Source organism: Aythya ferina (assembly GCF_964211825.1).
Source record: "Aythya ferina genome assembly, chromosome: 3".
NCBI lineage: Eukaryota > Metazoa > Chordata > Aves > Anseriformes > Anatidae > Aythya > Aythya ferina.
Window position 1 is genome coordinate 58,208,318 of NC_140298.1, and position 18,875 is coordinate 58,227,192.

The 18,875-nt window shown below is 44.8% G+C and overlaps 1 protein-coding gene across 7 annotated transcripts in view; it reads left to right on the top strand.

Annotated features, from left to right (window-relative positions):
• The window catches only part of NHSL1 (NHS like 1), a 168,310-nt gene that overhangs the window by 63,418 nt on the left and 86,017 nt on the right, over positions 1-18,875 (top strand). For 2 of the 7 annotated variants that reach the window (XM_084514676.1, XM_084514678.1), the window contains exon 1: positions 6,707-7,492. The exons of the other annotated variants lie outside the window; for them this stretch is intronic. In XM_084514676.1, coding sequence (XP_084370802.1) covers positions 7,288-7,492 — 205 coding nt within the window. In that variant the 5' untranslated portion in view covers positions 6,707-7,287. Of the gene's footprint in view, positions 1-6,706; positions 7,493-18,875 lie in introns of those variants that run through there. 7 annotated transcript variants of the gene reach the window in all.

Below are 18,875 nucleotides of genomic sequence, written 5' to 3' on the forward strand. Positions count from 1 at the left end.
CAAACGTACAGCTGCACTGAAACAGCACAGCAGTCATCCTGTACCTGGGCGCACACATGCAAAAGTGACCCCTCTGTCTGCCTTCTGAAGTCTGATATTATTTATGCATTGTTTACAGAAATAATTAATTCCTAGCTTGCTTCCTAGAAAAGAAATAAGTACAATGCCAGTAAGATCAAGTAATTTCACTGTTTTGGCTGTGAATTAATTTTGAAATATGTTTTAAAGAGACAGGACATGAGACAAAAAGATATGTGCAAACAGCACACATATTATAGGAAGGAATTGTTTCCTTTGTTTTGCATGGCAAACATGAGACCTGGTTATAATGTGTATATACATGTAAACTGCTTTTTCAGTGTTGGAGTGCTCAAATCTGCCCATGCATCTCACTGGGTTCTGAAGTTCCTTTTTTTGCACTTGATTATTGCAAATAACTAATAACATTTATTAAAGCGTGTATTTTGTAAGCCAAAGAGTGTTTAAAGTTACAAACAGGAGGAAAAAAAAAAAAAAAATCCACTCTTTGCATTTATGGGTCTAGTAAATAAGCTGAAGAATGACAATTTCTGAGATCACCAATGATTTTTCTCTGCCTCTTCCTTAACCACTCTCTCCTTTTTGTGTGTGTGTGTGGTTCTGTTATCTATAAAAACATTCAGATTAGTGTGTTAATTAGTTTATGTTAACCAGCAGAGGGCTTTCCTACCTCAAAGCAAACAGGCGTATCTTCACTCCAGTTTCCCTGGTATCCCTTTAACAGAGAAGTGGGAAATAAAGACATTTATTTAGTCGTCTAGGGTACTGTCCTGCTAGCAGAAAGGTCCTCAATTGTATGTGAATAAATGTTTCTTATACAGTTTGTTTTTTACTGGCTTTTAGTTGCTTTTAACAAGGCTGTCAGCATATCCACAAGAAGCTTGGATGACCTAGTAAAAGTTTCTTGTGCTTCACCAAAATCTCTTATTTCTAAATTCCTCATGTAACTGGTGTGCTGCAAGGCTTCATGTACATATTGAGGTCTTAAGTGTTTTGAGCCCCTTTTTAGTTTGAAAACAGCATCTGCTGAGTAAACCAGCATTCACAGCAGTGTTCAGGAGGGCTAAGAGGACAAGAGGAGAGGAATACAGGTGAAGCAGTAAAGGGTTTTACGAAAGGTAAGAGGAGCCTGCCAAGAAGCAGAGGGTGGTTTTGTTCAGAGCATTCTTGGTGTCAGTGGGGTCAGCAGCCTTGGGATTGGGTCAGGGTCAGTGTGGTCCTGCAGCACCCACACGCCCCAGTGCTGGCTGGCTGCTGTAGCACCTCTGAGGCTCCTTCTCTGGCCCATGCAGGTGGCTTTTTGTGCTGAACTGTTGCTGATAACCTCTTGTGATTAAATGAGTGGTAGGGTAAAAATAAAAGCTCTTCTTCAGGGAGAACACTTATTCCCTCCTCTAAAATTCCATATTTAAGATAATTAATCTTCATGGACCATCAACACCTGGGATTTATTGGCTAACAGCTGCAAGCAGAGGATTTACCTGGCCAGACCTTGGCTTCAGAGAAGAAGTGGTGGAGAGATTTTTTGCTGTTTTATTTTTTAAAGAGATTTCACATTATAAAATCACAGCTCAGAACTACTAGGCTGGCATCGAGGCAGCGGCTGCAGGCAGAGCGGGAGCTTTCGGTTGAGCAGTCTTAACGAGGAGTCACACCTGAGTCAAAAAAAAAAACAAACAAAATACGCCACTAAAATAGTTCATTACATTTTAAGCTGAGAGATCGTAACAGCTTTGTGTGAGCGAATTGCTGAAAGCTAAGTCACCAGTGTCTCACCTTCCCCGCGTGGCTCCTGCCGCCCCTCGCTAATCCAGGCTAATAACGCTGCGCCAGCGCCTCCTGCTTTGTTCCTTGGCGTCCTGTTTGTTCGCAGGGCTTCCCAGGGCGCTTCTTCGGGAGGATTAAAAGCGCATTTTTTATTTTTCAGGAGGAAGAGCCTTTTTTCTGCCGGGCTCCGTCCTCCTCCTCCCTGGGAGGGCGCAGGGCGGCAGCAAAACCGTGCCTTGCTGCACGCTGCCGCCTGGCGGCTCCCCGGCCTCGGGGCCGGGGGATGTGGTGGTTTCTAGCCCTGACCCGCGTAGTGCTGCGGGGTTTTGGGGTGTGTGGGTGTGGGTTTGGGGCGTGGGTGTGGGTTTTGGGGGGGTTGGCTGTGCCCCCAGCTCATCAGCATCCTGTTAGTGGTTTCCTTAGGTGAAACCTTGGTGTTCTGGGAGGAAAAGTGTTTTGTTATTTTGCTAATAGCTGCAACCTGCTTTATTTCAAAAATTGTTGCTGGCTGCCGTGACATAAACCTGCCTGAAACATAAAGCTGCCCGAGCCCTTTCCCTCGGTGCTGCTGGGAATGCCAGCATCCTTCCCCTGAGGGAGCCCAGCGTGGGCCAGGGGTGGTCTCCTGCAGTCAGTGGTTGCCTGACTCCCTCCAAATTCACAGGGGGTTTCCTCTGAAATTTTGGTTGCACATCCATCCTGGAACTATGCTGATGGACAAAACCCAAATATCATGACTGTGTTTGTGTCTGGTGGGCAATTTGGTCAGCCGAGCAGGTCCTGGTGTAGGAGAGCTTGGTGAAGGCTGATTTCTAGAAACCGCCCCCTGCTTTGAGGGAACTTCCTTACTGAGGCAGGTACACCTCTTGTCAGAGGGAAAAGAACTGCCTGCCGTGACTCAGTGACCCCTTCCAGGGGTACAGAAGTGGAAAGGAGGGAGGCTGGTGACAGGTCCTTTGTGAGGAGCTGCCCGAAGCCTGTTGCAGTGTCTGTGGCCATCCATGAAGGCTGAGCTGAGGCTGGGAGCCTTGGGATCCCAGCCCGACCACCTTCTCTTTTAGGTGCTCGTTTGTGGTGCATTGTGTATTTTTAAGCTTAAAACACTTTTTAAAAAGGATAAAATTGGCACCAAAATAATTGAAATTTTAATGTGTAATTTGGGCCTCCCAAGGCTCTGTAATGGCTGTGATACAATTAACAGGCAGTGCTTTCTGTGCAGGGCAGGGCCTACTGAAGTAGGTTACGAGGCTGGTCGCCAGGAGACTTAGTTACTTTTCTTAGCTTTGGTGCTTATCCTTTCTGCAATCTGGGGCAAATGATCTCATTTTTGTTCTTTTTTTTTTTTTTCCCTTCATTATTATTTTTTTTCTTCTCTGTGGTCCATTCAGCTTGGAAGGGAAAGAGTTTCTGGCTATCTGCTTCGTACAAAAAGGGATACCATATTACCCGTATTATTTCAGGCCCTGTTGTAATGCCAAAATGTGCTTTGTCTCAGCCTTGCCATAAATAATCACTTAGGAATATGGATTACTGTGTGGTTTTGCTATCTGAGCGTGTTACAGGGTCCCTGTAAGAACAGACGTGCTTTAGATGAAGACCTCAGATGAAGGCCAGGTCCACAAGCTTCCTGTAGCTACTGAATTTCCCCGTGTCTCTGCCTGGAGATGGTCAGCAGTGCTGGGGAGGTGACCATGCGTGGATGATCTGATGGTGCTGGGGGCTCTTTCGGGTACAGAGAGTCCCTCAAGGCACCCTACGCCCTGCACCCGCCCCAGTGAGAGCTGTGGGGTGAGCGGTTGAGTCTACAGGCGGGATGCTTTCAATGGGCTTTTGACTGTGCTTAATCCAAAAGGCTTCATCACGGGCTGGTGATGAGTTGTTATCACCTGAAGGAAAATACCTGGGAAGCCTCAGTGGGAGGTGTCCTCTCGGTTGCTGGAGCAGTCTCTACCCTAGGAAGCTGTGCTGGTGAATCACTGCTGTTGCTGTCTGGTTGAGTCATCAAAAATGATAGACTAGGAAATGTACAAATTAAATTAACACATGAATTGTGCCAAAAACCACAGCCCAGCCGAAAACAGAGCATGTCTGTAGGGTTGTTTTTTTTTTTTCTTTCTGTTTTGATGTTTTTTTACACTGAACCGAAACCTTTTCCTTGCAACACTTTTTGTTTGCCTGGCCTGAGGGAAACACGGTGTCTGTGAGCTACGTATATGTGTTTGCTTAACTTGTAGAGAATTCTTTGAAGAACAAGTTTTTGATAGATGGTGAAAGTCCTGACAGTGTGTGAGGCTATGCATATTTACTCGTTTGTAATAATAATTAAAAAAAAAATAAAAAAACAACAACAACAAACAGCTGGGAGGAGGAGCAATTTAGATTTCTACATCCAGCTCTAGTTTTCCTCTTCTGTGATTACTCCATGGTCTTTACTGAGATTACTGAGATGGGTTTGTATTAAGTGAAGCAAACATAATGCCTTAATCTTGATACGCGTAACCTGGAAAATATGAAGCCTATTTACATGCATGACAACTTCATAAGGGAGAAAATAGGAGGGTAATGATCTAAATTTATTAGATGTGTATCTTGTTTCTGTTAAGGGGCTTTGCAAAGTGTGTTGCAAAATTAAATTGAATCCCCTACAGTGTGTAAGATGCTGAAATTTTCGACTCATTGGCCTTGCATTTGGCTACCGATTAAAGCACGGATTAACCTGTAATTCCATTTGTGTTAACGCCTCTGTGTGTATTGTTTTGCAAATAGTAAATCACAAATTTACTTTGATTCAACTGTGCAACAATGTACACCAATACTTAGCTTCTCATCACCTATGAATAAAAAGCATTTTGTGGTAATGACAGTATCGCAAATAATTTTTCCCTGCAACAAAATATAATAATACCAAACTCTGAACCAAGTGTTGCACCACTTTGTATTTACAGTAACAGTGGAAATGTTATGGTCAATCACCTAAAGCAATGTTTTCTCCCTTGCATCATCGGGTAGTGACTCAGCACCGTGATAAAAAGCCAGAGCTCCAGACAGGTCAGGAAAATTCTTAAAATTAAATGGCTGCCAAGACTCTGGGCAGGTCTGTGGGATTTACTCTGGCATTTTGGGTTAGCCTGACATGGTATCCTTCTTGTTGCTTTCTCTAATCTGCTTCTAAGAAGCACAGTGGAGAGGAGATGCCTGTGATCCTGCAGTTCCTGCCAGGGTTTTTATATGTCTGGGTCTGTATAATTTAGGCAGTAATAGCTGTGGTAGTTTACTGGCAATTCCAAATGATGGCTTTTTCTCAAAAGAAACAGTAAGTTGACTTAAAACATGACCTTCAATTTTTACACAAAATCCTGCCTATTTGAATACGGACTGTGATGAAGTGTATATTCCAGTTGTTGAAAGTCTGTCTGGGGGGTTGTCAGCCCACATTCTCAAAATCTTCTTTTAAACAACAAAAGGTCTAAAGTATACAAACAAAACAATCCCCTCCCCAAAACCCTGCCCAAGTCTCTTGTCTCTCTCTCAGCAGGAAAACAAAACAAAAAAGCCATAAGAGAGATGTCTTTTTAGGAAGAAAACCTCAAAAAATGAAGTAATCAGCGATGACACGGTGAGAAGAGCAGTTGTTAGCGGTGTGTGTTCCCATTTCCCCACCCGCACAGTCCCACTGCACTGCCACTTCGGGGAGTGCTGGAAGGCCACTGTACGTACATATACATTACCTCGCCAGGCGAGCTCAATTTAAATGCAGCCTATTAAATTATTTACAGAAGACAGTTGGCCAACCCATTGTATTGTGCTGGAGGAGCCAAAGGTCACTTTGGTGTGTGTGGTTGATTCATAGGGAAATCTGATATAGTACTTAGCTCTTTGCCTCCCAGTCAGTGGCTTAAACCTTACGCTCATTATGAGTCAGAAACCAGAACTCTCAGAAAAAGCCCAAGTCTGTGTTTTTGAGGGTTTTTGAAGAGGCCATGCAGCAGGATCCAGAGGGCCACCAGAGCATCTGCCAGGGGATCGGGGCGTGTTCGGCCATAGCAAAAACCTGGCTGACAGTGTGATAGCTGAAACTCTCTACCCTTGTTTTCTTAAGGTTCCAGTTCTTGTGCTAACATCTTCATCAGCCATTAGGAAATTAAGGCATTAATGTTTATTCTTCAGATAGGTAACACCTTTTATTTTTTTTTCCTGGTTCCTGGATGCCAGCTTCTCCTGCAAGATTCACTGAACTGGTTTTATTGGGTGCCCGATACATTCAGGTCTATTGCCACAAGATACAAACTTGTGGGTTTCTTGGTGAAAAATCCTGTCAAAGCACATGGTATCGGGGTGCCCATGTGCTGTGTATTGCCAGCTTCTGTCAGCTTTAAAACACTGCCTGTCCCCTGCCAGGCTTGCTCCCTCCTGGAAGCAGTGGTGGTGCTGGGCAGGGCGAGGCATCGCGGCAGCTGCTGGTGGGGTCTGGCTTTAAAGCCAGATGCTGCTTTAAAGAGGAGGTGGGAGACCAGAGCACAGCTGGGAAACCTGTATTGTGAGCAGCAATCACACCAGTGGGAGTCTGGGCTCTGACAGCGTCTCCTCATGCATGGTTTTTGTTTGTGTCTATGCACTTGTCTTTTGTTTCTTTTTCCTAGTGTTACCGCTAGGAACAGGGGCACAAATGTTTTCAGCGCACTCCATTCAGGATGCTTGTGGAGTTTACAAGCCCAGAGTGTTATTTTTCCTCTCCCCGAGTCCACAGAGGCGCACAAGTGCTTTTCTATTTCTGCGTGCCGGGTTCAGAAGTTTGCACTGCTGGCTGAGGAAAGGAGGAGTTTTGCTCCTGCGGTCGTGCTTTTAGGAGAGCGAGCCGATCGTATTTCACTCTAATCCTAAGCGATAGCCACGCAGCCTCGTCTGCTGTTTGGAGAGCCTCCCCGGAGCTCCCCGGCCGGGCTTGTCCTCCAGGGAGATCAGGGCAGCCGGAATTAGGAGTCGGAAGCGTGGTGGGTCTGCGAGCCCCCCCGAGCTGAGCCGTGCTCCGGTGGGATCCCTGCCCGCCCGTGGGCTGTTTCCAACACACCAGGGCCGGGGGCTGGATTGTGCCTGGTCCTCTGAGCGATGCCAGGGAGAAGAGTGGAGCTGCAGTTTGTGCTGTTGAGTGGAGAATGGGGGAAACACGTGCCTTGGTGCTGTCTTCTGCTCCGCCGTTACACGCTTGCCTGAGCCGCTGCAAGGTGCCACTTTCTGCTGCTTTTCTCCCCTTTGTTTTCTTTGGCAGCTTACGAAGCGCCGTATCAAAGCAGCTTCAGGGGAGCTGTGCTGGCAGGGCGACCTGCCTCCGTACTGCTGCTGATCTCAGCGCGGCGAGGAGAAACCTGGACGGAAGCCGCTTTGAAATTGTTTAGCCTCCCACGAAAAGCACGGGGAGAGGGGACGGGAACAGCTTCAGAAAGATCAGTTTGGAGCTGAGGCCAGTAGCGGGCTTGAAAGAAAATGAAAAAGGAGTGTGTTTCCAGATCCTTCAAACTCAAACAAAACACAGGCTCCCTCTCGCGTGCCGTAAGCTGGATAAATTTCTCCTCCTTGTCAAGGCAGACAAAGAGATTGTTTCGCAGCGATGGTGAGCTCTCCTCCATGTGCGTGCAGCAGGTAGACGAGGATGACGAGAACTGGACCTACAGAAGCCAGCACAGAAAAGGTGACTCGCTTTTTCTTTCCCCCCCGTGGGCACTGCTGCCTGCCAGCCGGTGCCGGGTCAGTGCCCGTGTCCAGGTCCTGCCGGGATCCCAGAGCTGCTTGCTTGGGAGCTGCAAGAGGGGTGGGAGGAGGAGGATGAGGAGGGCAGCACGAAACCAAGACATAGCACTGCCTTGCCAAGTTTTTCTCGGGTTAAAACTCTGGAAGCTTATGGTATTCAGCTGGAAAAACCTTTAATTTCCTACATGGGAGACATAAGGGTACTGGCTGTGGGGGTAAGGTGGGGTTGTGCTTCTTGGAGCTGGTAGTGGCTAGTGGCAGATCTTTTGGGCAGGTGCTGCAGGAAGCCCTCCTCTCCCTCTGTGGTACCAAGAGCTGTTTAAGACTCCTCTTCTAATACACTGGGTGGCTTTTTGGATGATTGCTTTGTGGTCCTGCTGGAAAATTTGAAGCGTGTTTTGTTTCATGAGAGCTGATTGAGCAGAGGTCCCGCATGCAAAGTCAAAGTGATGATGGGCCGGTAACGGGAGCTGCTTCGCAGAGAGGAGGAGAGACGGTGGGCAGCTCCCAAGGAACTCCCGCAAGGTTCAGCATGGAGTGTAGCTTACAGGGAACGTCAAACAGCCGCTGCTGTGTTTATTTGGATTTTTTGGAGTAGGGTTTGTCAAGCACGCCTCACATTTGCCATAAATCACAATAAATTTCTGAACTTTGCTCCTCTGCGATGGTGAGTTATTGCTACCAGGGCGCTTACTGGCTGGCAGAGAGCAGCGTGCGTGTGTGGGTGTTTAAAAATACTTCATTATAAGCAACTTGTTCACAATTTCTCTAGTGCTGCCACAGCACTGGGTTGCTAATGGGAAGTGTGAGGCAGGCTCGATTCTGCCATAGGGTCACTTTTGTGAGGGCAGGCAGGCTCTCCAAGGACATTTGAACTTCAAAGCGGTTTTTATTTCTTTTCACTTCTGGGAGCAGTTAGGAGCTTTGTGACCAGAATTTCAGTTCTGAGTCAGAATAAATTGTGGCTTCAGTAAACGGTTTGGAGCAGGAACACTAACACAGGATGTATACACTTGTGCTTTGCTCTCAGTACACTAGGAGATGATTTTAAGCTGTGCTTTGAAGATCGCTTTTTAACCCTTTTCACTGCTGGAAAAAAACAAAAACAAAAACAAACAACACCTGCAGTAGGAGCTTTTATTTGCAACTGGTGGCTGATTTTTTACTTTTAATTGTTGGCATGTTTGTGTTGTACAGCACCATCAGCTCTGCACCCAGTGTGTTTGGGAGCTGACAAGCTGCGGATCAGTCCTGCTGCATAACTCCCAGAAAGTTTCTCATTCCTTAGCTAGCACTCACACCGCAAGGCAGAGATGGGAAGGGAAGCTTTACTGGTGGATTAATGGTGTATTAATTTTTCTGAGAGCGTTATTGTATGTGTGATTTGCATAAAGAAGCCATTGTGCAGGCTGGAGGGGGAGGGCAGAATTCCTTCCGTAATTGGGCAGCCAGCTACGAGAGCCTCCCTGCCTGCTCCTGGTGGGATGACAGTGTGTCGTGTTTGAAAGGAAGGTGGAGGGAGGTATAGATCAGGTGGAGTTCGTTTCCCCCGCACAGGGATATAGCATGCAATGTGGCTTGGCTTGTAAAGTCTGTCCAGATCGTAAATCCAACTGCGTGCTTCTGTCTGACCGGGGTTCTCTGCATGGAAGGAGCTGATAAACTGGCAGGGGATGCCAGGGCTGAGGGGAGCTTGGGTTATATTCTGGCAGGAAAAACTTATTAAAACTACAAGCGTTTCGCCCAGTGTGCTGCAAGTCAGGCTTGTGCAATGTCAGAATGGTTTGGGTACCAGTACCTGGCTGAGTCGTCATCTTGGTTCTGTGTTCAAGGGCAAACAATGTGTGATAAATGAATACTTGTGTTCGCAAATTAGCTTGCTCCATTGGACCGTTGCATCACTGCTTGCCAGCCTTTGTAAAAATGAGGGCTCAAAACAGCATTGTCTTTAGCGCTTGAGTTAATCTACATGGTTTAAGATTAAAGCAGACTGGAAAGAAGCAAAAAGCAAAAAGCTGTGAGGATGAATAGTGCTGTATAGAAAATCTGATTGTTTATGTTAAGTTAGCTGAAAAACTATTAACATTTCATTTATCAGATTAAATTTACTTCCAGTTCTTCCTCGGGTAAGTTGATGAAGCCTGACAAATCACAGGTTCACCTTTTACCTTTTCCTTTAGCTAACTGTACGTGTAAAGGAAGGAGCGTTAATAGGAATTGGAATTAAATGAATTGTTGTTCTTTCTGAGCTGTTTCTCTTCCTGTCTTTTTAAACCTCTTATTCTTCTGCCGCTTCATTGCTCTTCCCGTCTCATGTTGCATTCCCACGAGGCTGCTAGGTGACAAGCACAAGGCAGCATGTGTTGCTTGGTATTTCACCAGCAAAATGGCTAATCTGCATTGGCTGCAAACTGGGACTTGCAAACAGTAGCCAGCAGCGAGATTGGTTGGATCTGTCAGTTTAAAACGAGTGAGAGAAACAAAAAGTAAATGCTAACTACCGACACAGGGCACATCCTGACCTCCTACTCAGGCCGAACTCTGTTTGTGTGGCAGAAAAGCCAGGTTCTGATGCCTCACTCTTCGCTTTTGAAACCCACACAACAGCGCAGTGGAACCGGTAGCAGCAATTAGACCGCATCTGATAACGCAGTTACTGAAAGGGACGGTGAAAGGTGATAGTAAAATAAAGGTTTGTTGTTTGAACAGTTTATCGCCGATCCCTCTTTCTCTCCAGTGGACTTCTGAAATGAGAGCAAACTGCTACTCCTGTGTTTCTCTTCTTTAGCCTCATTTTTTAGGTCCAACCTCTTACCTTTTGGAGTAGTAGAATATTTAGTTATGCTGGGGTGTGTGTGCGCGGATGGGGTGAAATGTCACGCCTCACATTTCTTAGTTTTTAGTTGAAAAAACAAAGGACCTTGAGAAATGTAAGTTGCTTACAACAGTCAAGTGTGATTTTTCCTGCTGAGGACAATACATTCAGCGTGGCCGGGGCCGGTTTGCACTCAGCCAGCTGGTTACAGACCCACACGCTGCTCTGACAGCCAGGAGAGAGATGTCGGTGAGGCGAGGTGCGGAGGTGCCTGAGCCTGGGGGCGTTGTGGCTGTGACCCTCCTCTGGTGGGAGTCTCTGGGGTGGCAGACACCGACCCTCTCAGTGATGTAGCTGCTCGCTGCCACTTCTGCGAGCACTCGGTAACTTCTCTCTGTGAGGGATAAAGACCTGTTTTCCCTCACAGAAGATACCTGTGCTGTTACTTCTTCTGCTAGCACTTCGGAGAGGTAGGTGTAGGAAGAGGCCCAGCGGTAAAGATGGGCCCAGCAGTGTGTTGCTCCTGCCCCCAAGTACCTCAGACTAGCTCACAGCATTTTTTTTTCCTGTAAAAAGTACATTATCGAAAAACACTGATGGAATTGTTCTTTGAAACTGGAGAGAAGGTACTCGAGTACATGAAGAAGTGTTTCTGATGTAAGGAAGTATACAAAAGTCATTCATGTGGAGTTTTTTTTTTTTCCCCAGACCCATTTGCTGTATGACATAGCAAGTTAACTTCAAACAGAGATAACACCTGAGTCACGTATTTACCTCCACTTGGCAGAAAATGAGTCACATTTCAGCATCAGAGCGCCTTCCCCAGTTTGGCAGAGTTTGGATGTCTTTCCCTCCTCCCTTTGGCTGGGGCAGGAGATCTGTGAATGGCACTGCCCTTGCCCCAGTCCCATGGGGATATGTTTCTCTGGAGCCCAAAATACCCTCAGACCTTGTTTCTCATGTGATTTCCTTCGGATTGCGATCTCTGGTCAAGTGTTTTTGAAGTCCAGTAGCTGTTAGGGCTGCCACAGGCGGCAGTGGGTGGAAAGGAGACTTTCACCCATGTGTGCCTATTCCAGCCCTCTCCCCCACCTCCCGTCTCTCCTCATTTCTCTGTTTTTTCACCCACTGCTTCACTTGGTCGCTTTCCAGCCTTTCTGCACCACGAGAAAGTCAAAAGACTTGGCTGCTTTTTACAGCAGGCTGTTCTACCTGAAAAACCTCTTTGGACTCATTAGTCAGAGAAATCTCATTTCTCCTGTAACTGGGCTTTTTAAAGAAAATCCAAACAGAGTTCAAAAGGTGGCAGCCACTGGCAGTTTGCTGTCTGCTGGCCAAGTCTTAACATCAAAGTGTTCGGAGTGCCCTTTTTTTTTTTTTTCCAAAACCAGTCTAAACTTCAAACTTTCTTTTAATGCTAACATTTCTTTAAATTCATGAGTAACTCCTTGTGCGTTCAGCCCTTGGTGCCACTGTGGCGTGTCTGATAAGAGGGAATTCTGACATCCTGATGACAGCTCTTACCTTAGAAATACCCAAACTGTAAGTTAGCTTCCTAACCATCCCCTGCGTTGTGTTGCCTGGGAATGTCACAGTTATCGGGGAATTAAATTTCCATAAATGTAACAATGACTTTCTTCTATCCCAGCAGCAATATTGGTGCTGCCTTGTTATGCCAGTAAGAATTATGTTCTTTAGCTGCGTCTGTGTCATCTGTGGTTGGTTTAGACACATGGTACTATCAAATAAGTTTGATAATATTGCATACATTTTCCTTAGAATTCCAGAGGCACAATCAAGACTCTAGGCTCTGAATTTTTATAACACTGACGAGTTTACATTTTCAGTGCTTCCCGTAGTTTCAGGATTTACAGCTCTGACATCGACTAACTTCAGCACAGAGCTTGCTTTTGAGAGCATCAGGATGGTCTTTTTCTAAAGTCCACATGAATTTTAAAATGTTGTTTTTAAATCGTGAACACAGTTCTTATGTATTCCAGTTTGGCTGAGGTGATTTTGTGGGAAATCACGTTTTCCTTAGTGATGAGATGCAAGAGTAACAAGAACTGGTAAGTCTCTGCAAGCAGGACTACTGAATCCATACTTCTCTAATATAAATTTATTTAACAGAGCTTTTTTTCTGCATGCTTTTTGCACAAGATTTGTGTTCAAGGGGGAGAAAATGTGTCAGTTAATGCATAGATAAAGGTCTGTAAGCCTAAGGGAGCTGCTGGCGTTTGTAGGTGCAGGAATATGTGGTGGCTTATAGCGGGGGGGGGGGGGGGGGGGGCATGTGTCTGTGAAAATAGTTCTTCAAGCTTTGGGCAAGTTCATAAATAATCATTTATGGAAGTCTCAAAAAGCATTTGTGTCAGCGACTGGACTAGCTCCAAAATACATACTGCATGTTTTATATACATTTTTGTGGAAGGCTTTTTTTTTTTTTCTAAAGAAACGGATGTTTTATAGACACACATTTTTTTTGTATGTGTGAGGAAGTGTATAGAAATCTAAAGGTTTAAGTGGACAAAATTAGCAATTTGATATGAAGGCCCCTTTTTGTCTTGTCATACCCGTTCCTTTCCAAAGTAAGCTCCGTTTGCAAAGGTAAAATTGGATGTATTTATGTGTTTGCAGCAGTTCTAAGAATTTGACCACGTGGTCAGGTTTGCATCTTAGTATTACCGTGTGGTTGACACCACTGGATGCCATGCGTTTATGGAAGCAGCTCTCAGCTGGGAGCAGAGACACGGCTGCAGTCACTGCAGCTTGTGCTATTTGTCCTCATGTGACTGTATGGTTGAGCAGCAGAGGGTTGTTTAAAGCTTCAGTGCTGTACAGTGGCAATCAAAACTTTTCGTGCTGGTGGAACAGCTGGAGCTATTTGAAAATACTGCACTTAACTGCAGCTCCAAGTAGCGACTTCTGGATGTTTGCACTTAATTGCAAATTTAATCCAAACTTGTCCTTCTTTCCCGCGTCTTCTGGTAAACATGGCCAAACGTGGGACTCTGAAAGTGGGTTTGCTGAACAAAAATTTGTAAGCTACAGAAACATTAAGTTCAGGTAAGTAAAGTTGATATGTGTCACGGAATCATTGGTTCAGATGTACTTCTCTACTTTTGTTTTATGAAAAAAAATGTAGATTTGTCTGTCATTGCTATTTGTTTCATAAAATCTTCCCAAATTTCAGTCCCTTGCTAGTTTTATTCCACAAATATCTTTTATCCAATAAAATAATTATAATTGCTCTTTGTCATCCAATCAAAACCTTTCAGGTGAAAATTGAAATGAGAAAAAATAGGTGGCTGTGACCTTTATCAGGTACTGCCATCCTTCCCTCTGTGGGCTGGGGTGCCGTGGACCTGTTCCTCTCCAGGACACGGTGAGTGGTGAGCTGCAGCCTCTGTTGAAGCAGGTTTCAGAGCAGACTCTGCAAATACCTGTGGCTGCTTTCGCTGTCTGCGTGCTGTCTGCTCCAAGAGCCGTAACCTCTTACTAACGTAAGTTTATGTTGCTGAAGGGTCTTAATCTCCTAGGAGACTGTGGAATTTTTTTGTTATGATGAAAGATCTGGGAAGAACACGCTTGCACTGAGTTATTGTAGGGAATCAGCATTTTGGAGCTGTTGTCTCAGTGTGCTTTTGGTAGGTGAAGGGTAGGTAAGGGCTGAAGCTCTGCTGGCTGCGGCTCCCAGGGCAGATCCTAGCTCCTTCTGGGCAGCTCTGTGCTGCTCATTCAGGTGTTTGCTTGCTGACACCTGTTATTATGGAGCCGTATCTTCACCTTTGAAGTGACACTGCCTGCGTTTATCTCCTGAATTTCACTTGCAGAGTAGCTCCACTAAGAGTTTTCTTGGTTGGTCCCTGGAGAAGACCACAATCTTGGGAAATGCAAATCGGGCAAGTTAAGTAACACCTGACTTAAGGCATTTCCGAAGTTAAAAGGACATCACAGCCCAATTTATCCTGCAGTTCAGCTTTACGTGACGTTCAGATTAGCACAGTAGGCAGAGCAGTGCACCTCTCAGAAGAGCGTATCATTTGCTAGCTTCTTTGCAGGGATGAAGAAATGAACAGGGTGCCAAGGTTTTCCTTCTAATTGTATGGGTTTTGAGCTTTAGGAATGGTTTCAAGTTGTGTTTCATGATTCACATACAGCTTTTGTTTTGTTCCCAGGACACCTCTAGTTCTCTCTTAAATCCAGCTAATCCTTAGGCTGAAAAATTTGGGCAAATGCTTCCCTCTCAGGAGAGGGGCAAAACTGATGTCTCCCAACATTCACATTTTTCTCTGAGCTCTCTGTATCGTATAAAGCAGGCTGGATGTTTCCAGGTGTTGTATGCCGTGTTTGAGCTGAGACAATGCACTGTACGCGCTTTCCTACTCCCTGCTAATAAAGTAATAGCATATACAAAAATTGCTGTTTCCATGCAGTTGTTAGCCAGCTGCTCATGGATTGTCCCCTAAAACAGAGGGCGTCTGTCTTTGGAGTGGTCATAGCTCACCATTCTGGCAGGACTTTGTAAATATTATAGCTCCTTTTGTTTTTTTCTTTCCCAGTTTGTATTACAAATGAAAAAAAAGCGAGTTTGAAAGTTAAGAATGTTTTTAATGACTGAAGCTAATGAAATTTGCAAGAGTGTATTTAGTTTCTCGTACAGTATTTGGAACTTCTGAAAAAGGGATTTGACAGCTTGTAATTTAAACTGTGAAATATGTTTATTTCTTGTCTTTTGTCTGCAGAATTTCAATAAAAATAAAGCTAATTAAGCTCTAGATTTTCCATCCAGTCATCCATTCATCTGCTTTTTTTTTTTTTGCTGACATTTAATTAATTTAATTTATTTACAAGCCTTTTTTTTCCCACTTGTAGCTTGAAAACTCTTGTCTCTTTCTGGTGAATTGAAATGGAAACTGCACTATAACCTCACGTGTAGCTTGCTGCTCCAAAGCCAGAGCTCAAGACAGCTGTTAAAATGCAAGGCTGAGGTGCTTGTGATGTCTACGCAAGGTGTATTTCCAGTGTGAGCATGTACATTGGACACCTAAGAGCGTGGCATATTTTCCATCCCAAAGGGAGGTAATTAATACGTACACCCTCTGCTCCTTCTGGAGCTTCCCTTACATATGATGAGGCAGCTTCTACTTGGCACTGCACCTTCCTGAAGCAGATGGTTTCCCTGGACATTGAGTCTCCAGGAACTTGCAGCGCACCAAGGGGAGCGGTGAGCTGCGAATTAAATGCATTTCAGCCAGTGTGTCGTTTGCGGGTGCATCACCCAAAATGAAAAGATGTGAGAACTGAGTAGAAGGCTTCTGACAAAGTTAGGAAAGTGTGTGTGCACTGCTGTGCCTGCGTATTGGGAGGGAGAGGGGGAGGCAGAGATGTGGCTGAATCCCTGAACTCTGAATACTCCAAATCGCTCTCTCGTAGGCAGCTCCCAAGTTGACTGTATTAGTTAAAGAGGGAGCTATAGAAAAAACAGGCTTGTGGATTCAGTCAGTCATGCCTAATTTCAGTGCTTGAAACAGGTACAGAAGCCAATGAATAGTAGAGGCTGTTGCCTTGTAGAAAGTGAGATCTGTTTGTACTTGCTTGCAATTTCCATTGATTCTTTTAAATCTGCTTTCCTCTGTTGTCATCAACAGTGCCAAACAGCTGAGGAGTGAGGGTGCCTGAGTACAGCGTAGTGTATGCTACATGGAAACTTCCATCCAGGGGTTGTTAGCTCAATTTTGTTAACCTGGAATGAGGCATGTGACGCCCTATATGATCAATACAGTGTATTCGTTTCAGAATGGAAGTGAGGTAACTGTGATGTGTGGTGGCAGAACCACGTATGAAATTACACGTTCGACTTGTGGCAAAATCAGCCCGCTTTTGCCAAGGGAGAGGCTCACTGTGCTCGGCAGGAACCAGTGCACACATGGCACTGCTCCGTTGCAAGGGCTGTGGCTGGCTGACACGGTGAGCTGAGCCTACACCGAGCGGACTGCAGCTCCTCCACCACCGCTGGTAGGCTGTAATTCAGCTGGGACTGAGTGGAAGGCAGCAAACCCATTAAATTAATCAGGTCAAACGAGAAGTAGCTCATTTCGTTCTCCCTGCCCTGTGCTGACACTTCACACACATGTGCTGGTGCCTCCACAAAGAAGCAGGAGCTTTTCTACCCTGGGGGTAGCCACAGCAAATGCCTGGGAGAAAGCTTGGAAAGAGCTGGAACGGGCAGATGCAGGAGTATTTCCCACTTCAGAGCTGTAATAACCTACAAACTGCTGCTGCATCCCCCCCTGTGCACAGCCCCTGGTGAAGGCTCTGGCCCAGTTTGCAGCCCAAGGACAGTGAGTGTCAAGTGCAAATACTTTTACGTTTGTATTCAAGGACTTGGGTGTCCCAAAAGAGAATGGCTTAAAGTACTGCAGACCTAATAAAGCTTAATTCAGTTCAGAGGACTGTTTGTGGTTCATTTGGTGAGTGTTTTTGACCACGTGAATGAAAATTGCTCCCAGCCAGTTCTGATGGTTTGCCTGCACAGTCGTACTCCCCAGACCAGAAGAGAAACTGGTATTTCTGTTTGTTTCCTCATGTTTGTCCTCTGTGTGACAGCCTTGGGGAGCTTAGGATGATTGTTCTGTGTTTGATTACCTCGTGTCATAATTGTGCCTATTGAGGGGGGCAGCCTGTTCGGCTCTGCTCCTCCTGGAGAGACTGCAGAAGGGTACAGTTGCCTTTGTTGCTCTGACCTCTTAAAGTGCAATTTGCCTTCTAGCCTACGAAGAGGATGATAGCGCAGTAATTCCAGGTGCCCTTCTTGCCACCCTTGGTTTTGATATTCCCAGTACCTCAGAGCATTCTTCAGCAGCCCTGGTGAAATGCCCTGTTGGTCTGAAGGAGCAACCCACGTGAAATCATGGTACCCCGTGGGGTATTGCTGGAGCCATGCACAGATGAGTGGGCAAACGAAGGTGCCTGGGGATTTTTCTTTTTGTTTCATTTTAAAAGCAAATACAATTGACAAAGCTCTGTTGCATCAATTAATCAAAGATAATTTAACACACAAGTTTGAAAAAAATAATTATATATTGTTGTCAATTTTAAAGTAGATCCTTTAACAGCACGTTGAAGTAATGGGATTGCCTGTTGTTTTTCCAGGCTTTTTCGTCAGAATTTCTACTCTTGCCTCTCAAAATTTAGGACTGTCAGTTTCAGTACAACTAGTTTTCTCTTTGTTCCTACAGGGAGCCTTTATACATTTTGTCCTCTTTGTTCACCTTCTGTGGCAAATAAATTCCTGAATGAATTTAGAGAAGTTGGTTGCGGATGCCTTTCTTGACCTGCAGCAACTCTTACAAAGATTTTGTCCTTTCCGTGCCCTTGGTCTGAAGAGTAAGGCAAACAAAAGATAAGGCAAACTAATTCATGACTTCATTTTGTTTGTTTTCTTCCTCACTTAAGGCAGAAGATAGCCCTTTCTGAAAATCATTCATTTTGTCGGTTTTAATGCCAAACACTTTGCACCTGCAGGAATTCCTGTTTTTTTTTTTTTTTTTTTTTTTTTACAGAAGAACTTTTTGTTTGTAATAGGCAGAAACCATAACACAATTTCATAAATGCTGTCTGTAATATCTAAGTGAAAACTCTGCCAGTATAGCTATAGCCATTATAGGAATAAAAATAAAGCTGTCTTTTAAAAAGCTGCTTTTGATGAAGCAAACAGATAGATAAATAAAGAATTTTAATTTGGCTCCTGAATGGAGATATGAAGTGGAACTAGATGCCTCCTTCAGGTAAGATGATGGCACTTTAGGCTTAATTCTCTAAGAAAACAATTTGAAGTGGTTTCAGAGGTTTTATTGGAAAAAGGTTGTTTTAGAAATAATTTTAATTATGGGCAAATGTTTATCAGTTTGAGTTATTTGAAACAGATCGATGGAGTTACTCTAATTACTCACGGTGGATTCTGCTTGGAAGGACAGACTTTCAGCCTCATCATCTGAACGAGCCGTTTGTCTTGCCAGGTCTGCTGTGACCTTCTCCAAACCAATTTCATCGTCCATAATAATTTTTAAAATATTTCTTTGCTCCCTCACTGTGTGAGGAAACTCCACCCTAACCAGTGAAAAATTCCTCGAGTGGAACTGGTAATACAATCATATCAAGTGCAAGAGAGAATAGCAAAATATTTTCTCTTGCTTCGCAGTTAGGAGAAGGTTCAGTGCTAGTTACCAAAATAATAGCTAATAGATTTTCAGCCAGTGCTCGGTGTCCGAGTTGATGCTGTCCCTTTAAGCATATCCTGGTGCTGACCTTCTTTATCTCGCCCCTCTTATCACCAATGTGGCCACCACGCCTGGTAGGCTCAGGGTCTGGCTTTTCTTAGTGCTGGGGCTGTCTGGAGACAAGCGGTGTGGGACTGTGACAGTCAAAAATTGTATTTTTACTCTATCTGTTTTCTTTGGATAATTTTTCAGGGCTTTTTGTTTGTGTGCTTTACGCACAGTTTGAA